The 15,569-nt window shown below is 56.4% G+C and overlaps 3 protein-coding genes across 3 annotated transcripts; 2 read left to right on the top strand and 1 right to left on the bottom strand.

Annotated features, from left to right (window-relative positions):
* Positions 1 to 299: 299 nt before the first annotated feature.
* On the bottom strand, positions 300 to 5,420 carry rgf3 (Rho1 guanine nucleotide exchange factor 3; the record flags this gene model as incomplete). The annotated part of the gene is made up of 2 exons (XM_036643768.1): positions 300 to 1,277; positions 1,329 to 5,420. The coding sequence occupies 2 exons, from the start codon at positions 5,418 to 5,420 to the stop codon at positions 300 to 302; spliced, it is 5,070 nt and encodes a 1,689-aa protein (XP_036491130.1).
* A 4,846-nt stretch (positions 5,421 to 10,266) lies between these two features.
* CGCS363_v011918 (Superoxide dismutase) lies at positions 10,267 to 11,268 on the top strand (the record flags this gene model as incomplete). The annotated part of the gene is made up of 4 exons (XM_036643767.1): positions 10,267 to 10,279; positions 10,683 to 10,862; positions 10,942 to 11,190; positions 11,246 to 11,268. The coding sequence occupies 4 exons, from the start codon at positions 10,267 to 10,269 to the stop codon at positions 11,266 to 11,268; spliced, it is 465 nt and encodes a 154-aa protein (XP_036491129.1).
* Positions 11,269 to 12,640: 1,372 nt separating this feature from the next.
* Positions 12,641 to 15,304, top strand: snd1 (snd1 family protein; the record flags this gene model as incomplete). Its single annotated transcript, XM_036643766.1, has 1 exon — positions 12,641 to 15,304. The coding sequence occupies one exon, from the start codon at positions 12,641 to 12,643 to the stop codon at positions 15,302 to 15,304; it is 2,664 nt and encodes an 887-aa protein (XP_036490302.1).
* Between the last annotated feature and the right edge of the window lie 265 nt (positions 15,305 to 15,569).

Here is a 15,569-nt window from a genome sequence, read left to right as displayed (position 1 = left end):
AGAAAAAGCTTTCTTGACTCTCTCTCAGCCACCCACACGCCCTCCTAAAACGCCTTGCGGTCCGCGCATCCTAATCCTTCATTGGCTCTCATGCTCACGTCCCGATATCGCGGGGCCAAATAAAAGCTAGTTGTAAAAACGTGCAGAATAAACACATGGCCCCTAGGCCCAAGAGGACTCTAGATGGATTTTGCCCCTGGCAATATCTATCCAACCCCGAAAACAGGGCCGCTGGAGCCCTCACCTTCCTCCTCGTCATTCGTCCCATCCAAATATTTCCATCCATCCCATGTCAGGCCTTACTTCTCCATATGTCCATCGTTGAGAAGCATCTCCAAGACAATCTGCACGCCATGTTGCTCAGGGTGGCTCATAGAAATCTTGACCGTGCCCTTGGAGTCTTCTCCCGCCGGCGTTTGGCCGCCGAGCCAGTTGTTCTGCTGGTTGTTTGTCGCGTTGCCGCCCGTCGGGCCTCTAACACCGAAGTCGAGGCAGCGAACATCGCGGCCAGCAATGATTTGTCTGAGACGACCGTTCTCGGCGTTGCGCACCTCCACGTAATCTCCGTTGAAGAGGAGCAGATATTGTCCGTACATTGTCGCACTCGTAGCCTTCTTCTGCTTGCCCGAGTATTCCATGATGAGAGTGCGGCTCACATCGCCGTGCTTGTCAACGTAGACCGCGCAGTCCTCATATGCCAACAGGAATTCCTGGTCGTTCAGCTTGAACATGCCGAGTGGCCTTTGGTCTCTAATTCTGCTGGCGATGTTGGCAATCGCTGGTTGCTTCAGGTCGGGGATCGACATCGTCTGTTTCTTGTCCAGAGTGAGCAACTCGAAGCCCTTCGCAGTAGACACCGCGATGTAGCTCTGGAAGAGGTTTAGAGAGTAGCACTCTGTTGGCAGGTAGAACTCGTCATAGTCGCGGAACGAATCGGTACTGCCCTTGATGCCTCTGTGCCCACCAAACAGCCGCGATCTCTTCTCCGAGGCTTTCTGGAATACTGGCTCAAGCACCTTGAAGGTGTTGTGCATACCCTCTCTTCGCTTGAAGAAGACGAGCATACGCTCCTTCATGCGAGCCGTGGCAAAGAATGCCACGTCCTTGGCCAGCCTCTGAGGGGCCCGCCTAGGGTTGTCGTGAGCGGGAGCAGGGAAGTTTGATACTGGCGCAATCACATCCAGTGGATACGCAATCAGGGATCGGTCTGCAATGATGAGGCAAACCGAAAACTCCTCAAGCACTGCTATTTGCGTGACCCTTGAGGTTTGTACGCTCTGCTTATCTTTAGCATCGGTATCTCAACAATTGCGACAAGCTTTACTTACCCTCATCCATCCGCGGGGATTCGTCGCGTCAGAGATATACACGCCGTAGTCTGTTCCGATGGCAATGATGGACTTGCCGAATGCGTTGAACCCACAAGCACAGTTGACCTGCGCTCGACACACCGGAGCGGGCCCCCTGCCGGGTCCGTAGACCTCCTCAATCTCACGGACGGCGCGATCGAGCGGGGTACCCCGGATCGGAACACCTGGTTGCCTTCCAACAGCAGACGCCGCATCATATACGAAGGCGCTGTCGGCAAGCACTCGGAGGCGGAAGGGCTCAGCGTTCTGCGAGAATAGCGCCTTGGCATGGCGTGTCTTTGCCTCGATGATCTTCTCAACCCATTCCGCTCTGGCCTGTGACGATGTAGCGTAGAGAGTGTAAGTCTCGTGACCGAGATGCTTGATCTTGAAGGGGTAAAGGATTTTGCCTTCGGGGTCGGTAGACAAGGATGGCGTGAGTCTTGCGGTAGAGGTCGAACCTATTGATGAGCTCGTAGCAACATGCTCCAGGCCCGGGCGCTCAGTGCCGTTAGACGTGATCTTGTTGAGCCTGGGATCTGATCCTCCTGCACCAACTCCGGTCCGGGCCAGGGGGGCTGTGATGCCTTTTTGCTTGGAGATCGGATCGTCGTTCATCGTATCCAGGAACAGCAGAGGCATTGGAATTGGTTCCTTCGACACATCGTACTTCTTCTCACCTCTGCCGTCCTTGGGGCTGACTACCTTGGCCAGGATGAAGTAATGGTCAAACAGCAGCGCGTGCGTGTCGACCCATCTGACACCCTTGGAGCCCATTCTTTGCAAATCGCCTTGCTTAATAAGCTCTCTGCCCAGATGGTCAAGGTTGAGGACTGAATGAAAGCCGGGTCTCAGGACGAGCATGGAATTGAGCTCCATCATCTCGACCTTCTTCTGCATTTCCGCGACCTTAGTGTCACACTCCATGGTAACGTTGCGGATTTCTGCGATTGCCCTTGCGAGATTCGCCTTCTCCTCGTCATCGCGAATGGACTTCTTCTCAACGGTCTCGAGGAGCAAAGAGTATCTTTGCAGACGAGTGATCGGGGTCTTGAGGAAATGCTGCCAGCCCAGACGCTCAGAGCGCTTGTGCTTTTGTACTTGATCAAGGAAGTTGCGGAAGAGAAGGTTCCGATCGGACTCTTTCCGCACCATGTACTCGGCGTAAGGGAACTGAGACGCATAGTCAATGTACACATCGCGAGCCTTTCGGATCCATTCGCGGAAGAGGTCCGAAAAGCCTGTGATCCAGGGTCCCTGCTCTTGCTGTCGGTACTTCAGTTGCGCAAGGAGATTATCCTTGTTGACGATTTGGACAGCATCTGCCTTACCGAACACAACTTGAAGGAACTTATCAATCTTGTTGGGGGGAATGATGGGCGGTTGACTGTTGCGTAGGTGGTCCCTGTAGAGGACGCGAAGGACCTCGAGTTGGTTGACGAACAACTCCTCGCTGTTGACGATCTCGTGAAGGACGTGTTGGCGCTCAACCTCTTTCTTCGGCTTCTCTGCCATGTCCGCTTCCTGAACCTTATAATGAACGTTCCAGTCAATAGCCTTGACCTCTTCGAGCAGCACCTCGTCCAAATTGGCCTTTTTCAATGTCCTCATGCAATGGTACGAATAGCACCGGCCGCTTTGAGATTCATCGTCATGCAGCTTGGACGCGTAGCAGCCGGTGCCCGTCAACTGGGGCAAGACTCCGGAAATCTGCCCGGTTCCAAACTTGACCCACTCTTCCTCCGGAACCAAGACACCAGCGTCCAGCATCAGCTGGGAGACGAGCGTGCTCAGAAGCTCAGCATCAGCCACGTTAATCGTAGGAACCTTGGCTGTGAAGAGCTTCAGCAACGCTTCCTCGACCGACTTTTGCTTCAAGTCCGGCTCGCCGTCGGCCATTTCCCGGATCCAGTTTGCGATTCCGCTCAGGGCCCACGGTTCTGTACACCTCTTGATGTCGCCCGATGTCAACTTGGACGGAACAAATTTCCTCTTTCGGCCGCTTGGTAATGTGATCATATCATATGCCATCGAAGAAGGTGTTCCGGTATCTGAGTAGGCATCGTAAGGTAGGCCTTGCTGTGCGGCAAGCTGCTGCTGCTGCATTTGGTGTCTGGCCATCTTCCTCCGCTCTTCAGCCGCGTCAGTTCGTGATCGGGTCGGCGCCTGCACCTGAGGGGTATGGCTGTGGCTTGACAGGGAAATAGACCGCTCAGGGAATGGTGATTGTAGAGAGTTGACTGTTGTCGTGCTCTGTTGGTAGTAATCGGAGCCGTCGTTATAGAGCGTGCGGGAATCGGTGCTGAGCGAATGGGAATGGTAGCTGCGAGTGGTTTGCTGTACGGATAGCAAAGAGCTTGTATCGCTACCCGGGCCTGGCGGCAGCGCTGGAAGTGGCCTGTTCGTAAGTCCGGGATGGTAAAAAATGTCAGGGTAGTCCTCCTTGTACGGAGACTCGCTACCGCTCTGCTTGGAGTTGAGTGATACCCGTTCATCGCCCTCGTCGAAGCTTAGACGGTGAGTAGTTGGAGCTTGCAGACCGCCAGTGCCGCCATAGTCGACTTCGGCCTGTCTGAAAGCGGGAGCTTGGGAGTAGTCGTTCGGGTTGGGCAGCGGCCTTGATCCATCTCGGGGCGGTGATCCCATTTCGTCGCCGTACGCCAAGTTTCCAGCATAACCACCCGAAAGTGCACCGAGGTCCATGCCGCCAAGATCCGTACTGTCGCTCTGCTCCTCGGGGGTAGGTTGGAACTGAGTCAGAGCCGCGGGGGCGGCGTCATAAATCGCTGCCATGTTGCTGAACCGCCGGTCTTCCAAGTCGGCCTGTTGCATGGCCAGCAACCCCGCGGTTCCCTCTGGGTCATCGTCGTCTTCATCGTAATCGACCGTGAGGGTAGGGTTGCTTCTGTTCGGAGCGGATGGATTCATCGATGCGAGGTCTGAGTTGTAGCGTCGTAAGCCTGAGAGTTCGTCGTCGGAGAATTGACCGTTGACAGGTATGGGTCGGTGTCGTCCGCCTAGTTCCGCCTCAATGTCTTGCATAATGTTGGCCTGCAGCTGGGCTTGGTCCTCGTCGGTGGGGGTTGCGGCGCTCGGGTCCCAGGTCGGCTCCTCCATCGGCCGACTGGGAAGAGGGGCATTGGTGGGATGTCGTTGCAGACCAGGAGAGTGTTGCGGAATCTGCGGCGAGGAAATCGGGGAGGCTGCCGAGTCGGACCGTGTGGACCTGTTGTAGAAGGAGGTAGGATCGGCAGAGTAATTTGGCCCGACAGGCATCTGCGACTGCATCGGATAGGGGGCCGACGAGGTGTCTGATGCCGCATATGTTGAGCCAGTACCATTTGTCCCGTACGCACCGTAATTGTCGCCGTAAGACTGCGAGTATGACTGCTCGTAAGCCGGGGCTTGCGAAGCTCCGGAGGCCTGCATCGACTGAAAAGTGGAGTTGTATGAAGCGGGAGGCGACTGAAAACCGGAAGAGGGCTGTGAGTTGGTCGGGGAGCCGTAGCTCTGGCTGTAATTGTTGTATCCAGAATATGTCGGCTGCCGCTGAGGTGCCGAAGAGGTGCCCGCGTAGGCGGCCGGGTTGTAAGCAGGCGGCGTGTAGCTGGAAGCGGCGGGAGGAGTGTATGAAGTCGGCGAGGTGGCAGACTGGAATCGGTGCGACGGATGGGGGAGGTATGGCAGGCTCGTTGTCGCTGAGGCCGTCGACGGCGTTCGCGCAAAGGCCTGGGGGTTGTATGTCGAGTGAGACGATGTGGGAGGCGACGAGGCTTGGTACTGATGTTGGTAGCCGGACAGGGCATTGTTTGTCGAGCCGTAGCTGTGACGACCTCCAGAGTGGCTCGATCCAGTCGGACTGGTCAAGAATAATTCGTCCTCGCCCCTCGAAGATGTATGCTGGTGGCCCTGGGGAGGCTGCGCTCGGTTCTGGTCAAACATGGCGGCGTCGTCCCCGTTGTTGAAACTCGGGCGTCGGCCGAGGTAAGACTGATCTTGCGACTGGTCGGCGGTGGGGTACTGCACCGGGGGCACATGGCCATACCGACGCTGGCCGTCGCGAAATGACATGGCGATCGCGAGCGGGGATGGCAACGATGTCGAGAAATTGTTCGTGGAGTCAGCCTCTGCCGCAGGCTACTGTGTCGACGGAAGCGGCGTGTCGGGGAGGGTTCGTTGCATCTGATCGAAGCAAGCTCGAGCGAGTGACAGTTTGCTGCACAGTGTGCCGCTTATTCAAAGGTTCGGTTCGGCATGCGCCCAGGACTGGGTCTCTGGTGAGTCGGGGATGATGTTTGATGAAGCGTAAGGATGAGGTTGGTCGCTCGTCCGGGTGATCGCGGGGTGAGCCTCGTGGTTGCTGGTGGTGCGGCAGCGCAGACGGGGCCTAGCAGGACTGACGTCTTTTGGGTGCGGCCCTCACAGCTCTGGGCAGTGATGTGCGGCGGCCGCGGGTTGGGGAAGGTCGTTGGGCTGATCGGCGTAGGACTGAGGCAGCGGAGGCAGCCGTCGCACGGCGAAGGAGGACTCCACGGCAGGACGTAAAAGGCGATGGGAATGAATGACAAGAGCAATGCAAAGCCGCAAATTCTGGTGCGGTGTCGAAAGATGTTGGGCGCTGCAACGAGCGTAGCCGTCGTCAAGCGGATGGCGAAGAGGAGCGGTGCGGTGCGGTAGATGCAGCTCACAGTGCGGAGCGTCTGCCTAAGCCGGGCTGCTGGTCGCTGGCTGCTGGCTGGCTGGCGGCGAGAGCGACAACCAAGCCACAATACCGGGGCTGGAACGTCGTCACAGACTGGGGAAGTCGCAAGGTCAGCGTCGTCGGGTTTGGCTTTTGGGGCTGGCGGTGCAGGTGCAGCGCGCAAGGACGACGACGACGACGACAAGGACGACACAAGCAAAGCAATGCCCGCGTTCTCAAGGATGGTGCCAGGCGCTATGAGGCCTCTGCTTCTTTTTGCGGGTTGAGGTGAGGTGCTGACAGTGAGAGGAGATGCAGCGAGGCGAGTCGCACACTGGCCGTGTTCGTCGTGTGTTTCGTCCTCGGGTCTCTTTCGGTGTGGTATGGTGTGCCTGACTTGACCAGACCCCGTCGGAATTTGGGGAAAACCAGGCGCAATGGTCGGCAGGCGGACAGGACAGCCCTCGTCTTGTCTTGTCTTCGGCTAGACGATGAATGCGATTGTTAGGGCGTTGGTCACTTGCTGCTGTGGTGCAAGGTGAGGAGGAAACAGAGAGTCGACACTACCACCACACACACAGACGGTTGGTTTCTTTGCAACGAATGTCGCTAAGAAATTAGGTAGGTCCTGGTTCAAGTTGTGTGCGTTAGTAGTGTGGAGGGTGGTGTGGGTGAGTAGGACGACGACGACCACGCGCTGCGACTGGGCTAATTGTGACCAAAATATGAGGCACCAACAGAAACAACCCGCCCACGTTGGTATTAGTGTCACCACCTGCTGCTGCTTTTTGACACCCCAATATGTGCCCAATGCCGGGTACCGGTAACAGCTGCGGTACGAAACAGAAAAAAAAAAAAATTGTCGTTCAGAAATTGAGACGGGCCTGGTGCGTCTTGGCTTGGCCGCACCAGATTGAACTGGGACGAACGGGACCGGGACTGGGACGCTGGCTGAGCTGGACTGGGCTGACTTGGGTGATACGTCCAATTAAGGTGCATGTACGTGTATTCTGGTCCCCGTACGATGGAACCTTCTAACCCCCCTCTCCCACGGGCCTTAGAAGAAACAGGGTGCGTTCAAAGCCTCAATAAGAAAGTCTACTTGAATCTTGACTTGCCCGCTTTCGAGACTCCTTCAACGACACCAAGGATTTGGGGCGTTTGTTGCCGTGTTTTTTCCCCGGTCCCAGCATGAACCGAATCCAAGTTGATGCTCACAGAACTACCTTCATTCACGGGAAGAGTAATACTTTGCTGTTTCTTCTGCTGCAAAGTACGACACACTGTTGGGAACCTGGGGAGTGGTTGTCGGAAAATACAACGGGGGGCCAATCACAATTTCTCATCTGTTTCGTTTCCTGTGACATTCATCATCCAGGACTGGGAACTGCTACGGTACCCAAGTACCTCCCCTCCCCTCACCTCCTCACCTTATTTCCCTCGGAACACTGCTGCTGCTTTCTTCACAGATCAGTTTCGTCCTTGCTTCTTCGACAGTGCTGACGACAGAACAGCTGTTGTCAACTCCTCTCACCCTGGCCATTGGCCATTGGCCCTGAGTATCTGCGCCGAGTTCCCGGGTGGTCACCCCTCCTTCTTGGCTCCAACGTACCTCTCTCGCGAGTCTCGTGGCTTCACAATGACGGGTGTCTCTCTGATTCCCCCACAGGGACTTCACCTTCCCTCCCCCTCCTCTCGTATTCCAACAAACCGCACAATTGGGCTGCTGCAGGCCCGTACCTTGGGTTTGATTGACCGAGCCTGGCCTCCTGGTCCTCGTCCTGCAGCACCTGTCCGCACACACGCACACACGCGCCGCGGCGCCCTGACCGCACGGAAAATTCCAACATCTCGGGGTCCCTGCCGGTGGGTATTTTAATCTGTAAAGATGGCTGCTAGGCTCTATGAGTTTAGCGAACCCCATTTCTCGTATCCTCGCCCACAGACGCCGACAAGGACCGTATATCGCGACCCGCGGGAGCTCCAGAAATGAACCCCCCAAGCTTCGTTAAACGGTCGCTTAGCAATGCGAAAAAGGCAGGAGCACGCAATTCCCAGCTTCTTCGCTGGACTATTGGCTTTCTTTTCTCTCTTTTTTTCTGCGAGAATCTGTCCGTAAGGCCCTGTGCAAATGACAGTGGTTCGATGGAGCAGTACTGTGTGTCTCGCTGATATGCGGATTTGATCGCTGTGAGATAGACGTCCTTTACAAGAACCGCAATTCCAACCCGCTTGCAGTCTAGGAATCCCCATAGGGCCCCCTCGACCGTGCCCTGCAAACACCAAAGGGAAAGGGAAATCGTCGAACTCTTTGACACCACGTGTCCCTCCAGGATCGATCTTGGCCCCCGGTCCGCACGATGCGGCAGGCTTGGCCGGCCTCCTTATCCGTTTCTGTACCTGTCGCTGGCTCTGCCAATGCCGAGAATCGTCCACCAGCCCATGCCTTTTTTCCTCGAAATAGAGAGCAATATCATTTCGCTTTCGTACACTGGCCATCCTGAAGGTGGCCGCACATACCACCAATCCGGACGAGACTCTGTGAGCCCGTTGTCTCACGCACTGCCCCGAGCCAGCGGTCTCGACAATCGAAGGCGATGGTTCCGTAGGGCTGACTGCATCTGAATGACACGGCGCGCGGCGGGATTGGGTCTCCGCACCCGTCAGCCTGCCCACCGGCCAGCAAATGCCCGACTTAAACTCGTTGGGGGTTCATCCTTTATGCAGGAGAGACAGCGGGCACCCTACGTGCTTCAAGTTTGTTCCAGCTGCAACCGCCCTCGTCCGTCGTCCGGACTGTGAGCCTCTGGGTTTCGTTCCCTCCACGAATTATAGAGAAAGCGATCAGTCGACTTCCAAACAATATGATTTGACCAGTTGCCGCTCGTTCCGGAGGTCTGCCGGAAAGTGAAGCTGTTGGCCAAAACAGCCAAGTAACATTGCTGAAGCATAACCAAGCTTTCAGATGCTTTGCAACCAAACCATCTTGACATGAGCCCAATCGGTTTGCATCGTATCTACGGCAGTCGCTCATCTACAACGATGATGTCAACGACATGATATCTGGACATAAGCCCCGCCAGCCCGCTATATGGCCAAAGCTTCATGCTAGCCCATCGTGCATTGTCCATGAAGCTCTCAATTATTACCAACTTTGTCGTGTGATGCTGGCATCTGGCTGATCAAGTGCCGGGCAGGACCCTGCTACTGCTGCTGCGGCACAGATATTCTACTTTATGAGAGGCTCAGCAACGAGGTGCTGCAGAGGGAATGCCCGAGGTTGTCGTGTCGAAAGTTCACAGCAGCATAACCGAATCATCGGATGCCTCCCGTAATTCTCACCCAGCCACCCGGCATTCGCGGGGCAACTACCGCTGGTGCTGACGCCTCGTTGTCGGCGGCGGATCGCCTTGAACCAAATCGCCGGTCCGGCTCAAGCCATGGTTAGAAGGGGTATTGCGTGCCTGGCGACCTCCACACCTCGAAGGCGGGATCGCATCGCGGAGAAATGTCCTCTCCGCGCTCCGTGCAGAGCTGTCCGAGAATCGGCTCTCCCATGAACGGCGCCTGATGCCTCTTCTGTTGGCTCCTATGACGGAGCTCGTGCTTCGCTGGTGTCCTGCCACCGCGAAGCTATTTGGTCGTCTTTATGTGGCATTGCAGCTGCCATTTGTAATCACGTCGCGGTACCCCAGGCAGAGCCAGCCAACCAGCTCTCAACAACGGCCAATGAGAATCCACTTTCCTCAGCATGACGGCGATGAGATAATGTCGATGCTGTTCTGGAAGCGGGGCAACACAGCTTCCCCCCACCATGAAATCCCACTGGCAGTGAATGGAAGCTGTACAGCGCGTTTTGGCTGGCGGGATGGCGGAAAGGGGAGATGTGGTTGTTGCAGAGACGGAGGGGCGAGCTGTCCCTCGGAATTCCGAATTGTTCCTCTCCATTCCCAATTCGATGCTGGAAGGGGAGAGGAGAAGAGATGGCGGCCCCCATTGGATGTCACAGACTTTGTGCAAGCTTGTGCCGGCCCGCCCGCCTCTCTGTGCTTTCACTGTTCCGTCGGTCTCTCCTGCTGTTGCCCAAAACCAGGGACTCCATAAGGCACTTCTCTGCCTTTCTTCCCCTCTTTACCTCTGAACCTTCGCCATTCTTCTCCTCAACCACTATCGATTGAGCATCACAATCACAAACAACACCCAACTTCACGAAAAACAAATCTGAAATCAGTCAAAATGGTCAAGGCTGGTAAGTTGGACACCCTTTATACCAGCACACACACTCCATTTCCTTCCCCTAGTGCAGAGCAGCGGCGCTGGGATGGAGGGGTAACGTAGTCCAACCATCCAATTTGCGCTGGATTGAGCGGGTTTTTGCACGATTCCTGCTGAGCAAACACCCTGATGGCTCCGCGACATGGCCACGACTGGGAGCAGCTTGCCGCTGGCCAATCTTCAGCCTCGAACGATCTCCATCCTCTTCGTCCCTTGCGTCGTTGCTCTGCGATCCGTTTGGCCCGAATTGAGAAGCTCCCGTCGCTCCCGTCGTGGGGAAGCCGGGATGCTGCGTTCCTCTTGGGGGAGGACGGGCATGGGGGGAATTTGATGAACCGGTCGATCAGAATCAGCTTTGCTAACCTTGATGGCCACAGTCTGCGTCGTCCGTGGTGACTCCAAGGTCACCGGCTCCATCGTCTTCGAGCAGGAGTCCGAGTCTGCCCCTACCAAGATCACCTGGGACATCAGCGGCAACGACGCCAACGCCAAGCGTGGCATGCACATCCACACCTTCGGTGACAACACCAACGGCTGCACCTCCGCCGGCCCTCACTGTAAGTTGGCATACAATGTTACCCGGCACTCGCTTGAAAACGCGGCACAGTTTGCTGACCACATGGCCGTATCCCTCAGTCAACCCCCACAACAAGACTCACGGCGCTCCCGAGGACTCCAACCGCCACGTCGGTGACCTCGGCAACATCGAGACCGACGCCAACGGCAACTCCAAGGGCACCGTCACTGACTCCCACGTCAAGCTGATCGGCCCCGAGTCCGTCATCGGCCGCACCATCGTTGTCCACGGCGGCACTGACGACCTCGGCAAGGGCGACAACGAGGAGTCCCTCAAGACCGGCAACGCTGGTCCCCGTCCCGCTTGCGGTATGTGCCCGCGAATAGTTCTCTTGAAGATGACAAAAGCTAACAATCCTTTCAGGTGTCATTGGTATCTCCAACTAAGTCTACAGTAACTAAGCTAGCTTTGCTGGATACACTACGTCCCGGGGCGGGGTTTGAGAGTAGCCAAATCATCAGGGGACTTTCTCAACTTGATAACAGAGCTGTAGTGACGGAATCTAGGCTTTGAAAATGTTGTCTCGGGCTTAGTGTCCAAAATACCTCTTGCAATAAACAAAAATCAACGTAAAATCTGGTTGCGTAAATGTGTAGCTATTTAGCCATGTCCTCTGCGGGTGAAGAAGAACAACGAAGATGACACGCCTACCATAGCCAATGTGAGCAATAGGGATCACGAAGAGGATGGGTTATCATGGGATCATGATAGCTTCCTGCCCTCATAGCAGAACTCATGCGGTGCCTGAAGTTCTCGGAACGGAGGTGGGGGCATGGTCCTTGCACTGTGAGGGGTAAAGGATGACGTGAACACCATCAATGTTGACATGATTCTTAAGTATCTCTTAGCTAAGGCCTTGGTACTGGTCTTGCACCTGTCGTGGATTCTTGGCAACCTTCATGAGGAGCCCAGAGACATGTAAAAGGCAGATAGAACGCTGTGTCGGTGCATCCCGAAAGACATGGAGTTAATTGACTGCAGCTTCCATCACCAGCCCGTGTTGAGGGGTCTAAGCTGGGGCGGTCAGTCTAGGGTGAGACGCTTCAGGGAGAAGCTGCGTGGCTGCCCCCTGGCAACCCCCCCGAAGCCAGCACCAAGAACAGCAGTACCTTACCTAAGGTCGCCTCAACCCCGCTCTCGTCTAGCCGGCCGTGGATGCTACTGGCCGCCGGCTGCCTGCTACCCCTGTCGTCGGGTGGTCCCTGAACCTCCTTTCCCCACACTGCCTGCTCGAGACCGGCCGAAATTGAGGCAAGCTGTCAAAAAGGCGGTACGATTGTCGAAGGTTCATCGAACAGTCGCCTTTCCGTACTCTTCTCTCCCACTCTCCCCCCTCCGAAAAACATCACCACATCCTCCTCTCTATACTTCATTTTCTATAGTAAGTCTATGAATTCTGTTTTGTCCCCATTGGTGCTCCGAGCTAGCTTCTGGTTGCTGTTCATGGAAGCTACTGCTGGCTGCCGCGCGACCTGCGTCTACCCACGTGAGCTTCTTGAAGCCCCGTCTTGAACAAGCAGCCACGATTCCGTTGGGTGTTTGGTTCCAAGACCAGACCATCAAGCTCTTTCGGTCCGCAATTTTCATGCAGGCATCATTCGAAAGCTGCTTGTTATGCCGTTTTGAAACAATTGACTGCCAATGTCTAAGACGGCAGGGACGAGACATGGAAACGGCCACTGCAAACAGCTCAAGGAACAATGCGCTAACCAGCACAGTTTACCTCCCAGTATCCCAGCCGCTTCTTGATCGCCCATCATGTCGAAAACTTTCTTCGCCAAGGTCAAGAGCGTGCTGAGCGGCGACACTCTGGTTCTTACCGCCCCGAACAACCCCAAAGCCGAGAAGACCGTCTCCCTCGCCTACGTCAGCGCACCCCGCCTGAGCAAGGATGGCGACGAGCCCTATGCCTTCCAGTCAAGAGAATTCCTCAGAGAACTTGTCGTCGGCAAGCAGATTCAGTGCACAGTAGTATACCAAGTAAACTCTGGCCGCGAATTCGTCTCTGCTCTCCTCTCCCGCGATGGTCCCTCCCTTCCCGATGAGGCCATCAAGGCTGGCTGGCTCAAGGTCAGGGAAGAGGCAGGCCGTAAGGACGATGACGAGACGGTCCTCGCCCGCATCGGCAACCTGCGTCAACTGGAGAGCGACGCCAAGGACCAGGGCAAGGGTCTCTGGGCTGGCACTGGTGGCAGCATCGAGGTCCAGAACGACCTCGGCGGCCCCGACTTCATGAAGCAATGGAAGGGCAAGACTGTCGACGGTATCGTCGAACGTGTTCTCAGCGGAGACCGTTTGCTCGTGCGACTTCTGCTTTCGGATAAGAAGCACGTGCAGGTCATGACGCTCCTTGCCGGAGTCCGCAGTCCCTCCACCGAGCGAACGGTTCAGTCCACTGGCCAGACCCAGCCTGCGGAGGAGTTTGGCAACGAGGCTAAGAGCTTCGTCGAGGAGAGACTGCTTCAACGCCGCGTCAAGGTCGACATCGTTGGCGCCAGCGCCCAGGGCCAGCTCGTTGCTGCTCTTATTCACCCCAACGGCAACAAGAACATTGCCGAGTTCCTCCTGCAAGAGGGTCTGGCGAGATGCAACGACTTCCACTCCACAATGCTCGGCGAGAAGATGGCTGCCCTGCGCGCTGCCGAGAAGGCCGCCCAGGACAAGAAGCTTCGCCTGCACCAGCACCACGTCGCCAAGGCTGGCGGCTCTCAATCAGACATGATCGTTGCCAAGATTATTGGTGCCGATACCATTATCGTCCGTAACAAGGCCGGCACTACGGAGAAGCGCATCAACCTCAGCAGTGTCCGCGGACCCCGCACTAACGAGCCCTCTGAGGCCCCCTACAGGGACGAGGCGAAGGAGTTCCTTCGCAAGAAGGTCATTGGCAAGCACGTCCACGTTACCATTGACGGATCCAAGCCTGCTCAAGACGGCTTCGAGGCCCGTGATGTTGCGACCGTCACCGAGAAGGGCAAGAACATTGGTCTCATCCTTGTCGAGGAGGGTTACGCCACCGTTATCCGCCATCGCAAGGACGACACCGACCGCGCCTCCAACTACGATGAGCTTCTTGCTGCTCAAGAGAAGGCCAAGGAAGAGAAGAAGGGTATCTGGTCCGGCAAGGCCCCTAAGCTCAAGCAGTGGGTCGACGCTTCCGAGTCTGTACAGAAGGCCAAGATCCAGCTGGCCACCCTGCAACGCCAGAAGAAGGTTCCTGCCATTGTCGACTTTGTCAAGTCTGGTTCCCGCTTCACCATTCTCATTCCCCGCGAGGGAGTGAAGCTCACCCTGGTTCTTGGTGGTGTCCGCGCTCCTCGCGCCCCCGGTCCCCGTGGCGAGAAGGGTGAGGAGTTCGGCGCGGAGGCTGCTGACCTCGCAAACCGCCGCCTGAACCAGCGTGACGTCGAGGTTGACATTTACGACATCGACAAGGTTGGCGGATACATCGGTGACTTGTACGTCAACCGTGAGAGCTTCGCCAAGATCCTGGTTGAGGAGGGTCTTGCCTCCGTCCACGCCTACTCTGCTGAGAAGTCCGGAAACGCCAACGAACTGTTCGCCGCGGAGAAGAAGGCCAAGGAGGGCCGCAAGGGCCTGTGGCACAGCTGGGACCCCTCCCAGGACGAGGAGGAGGAGGCTGTCGCTGTTGAGACCACCACCAACGATACACCTGAGGCTTACGATAACAAGCCCAAGGACTACCGCGACGTTGTCATCACCAACATTGATGGCAACGGCAAGATCAAGATCCAGGAGATTGGCAAGGGCACTGCCGCTCTTACCACTTTGATGAACGACTTCAAGAAGTTCCACTTGGACTCGAAGAACGCGAAGCCCATCAGCGACTCCCCCAAGACTGGCGACTTCGTCGCCGCCAAGTTCTCCGCCGACGGCCAGTGGTACCGTGCCCGTATCCGCTCCAACGACCGCGCGGCGAAGGTGGCCGAGGTCGTCTACATCGACTACGGCAATACGGAGAAGCAGCCCTGGTCTAAGCTCCGTCCTCTGGACCAGGCCCAGTTCACCACCCAGAAGCTTAAGGCTCAGGCCATTGACGCCTCGCTGTCATTCCTCCAGCTGCCCAACGCCCCTCACTACCTCGAGGATTCCATTGGCTTCCTTGCGGAGCTCACTGAGGGCAGAGAGTTGGTTGCCAGCTTCGACTTTGTCGACACCAAGGAGAACTTGAGCTACATTACTCTGTTTGACTACAACGCCAGCGACAAGAAGCCTGGCCCGAACGACTCGCTCAACAAGGAGGTCGTTGCGAACGGCATGGCCATGGTGCCCAAGAAGCTCAAGGCTTGGGAGCGCAGCAGCCAACACGCCGCTTACCTGAAGCACCTTAAGGAGGTTGAGGCACAAGCCAAGGAGGAGAGGCTAGGCATGTGGGAGTACGGCGACATCACCGAGGATTAAGGGAATGTGATACCAAAGGAAAAGGAGGAGGTTATTTAGGAAAAAGTCATACATAATATGCAATAGCGTTAATGAAGCACAACGCACAGGGCCAAACGAAGCCCTTGTTTTTATTCGCATTCAGCCTCATTTTCCCTTCCCCTCTTGATCACCGTGAGCGAGTGAGCGAGTGCTGCGGTATGAATTTCCGAAGGTGACGGGACTCTGCAGCGCTCCTCGGGGTTACGTAACGTGGAGCCCCCGGTGCGCGGAAGTCGCATGTCGC

Source organism: Colletotrichum siamense (assembly GCF_013390195.1).
Source record: "Colletotrichum siamense strain Cg363 chromosome Unknown KSG_Cg363_contig08, whole genome shotgun sequence".
NCBI classification, from domain to species: domain Eukaryota; kingdom Fungi; phylum Ascomycota; class Sordariomycetes; order Glomerellales; family Glomerellaceae; genus Colletotrichum; species Colletotrichum siamense.
This window is presented reverse-complemented; position numbering and strand designations above follow the sequence as displayed.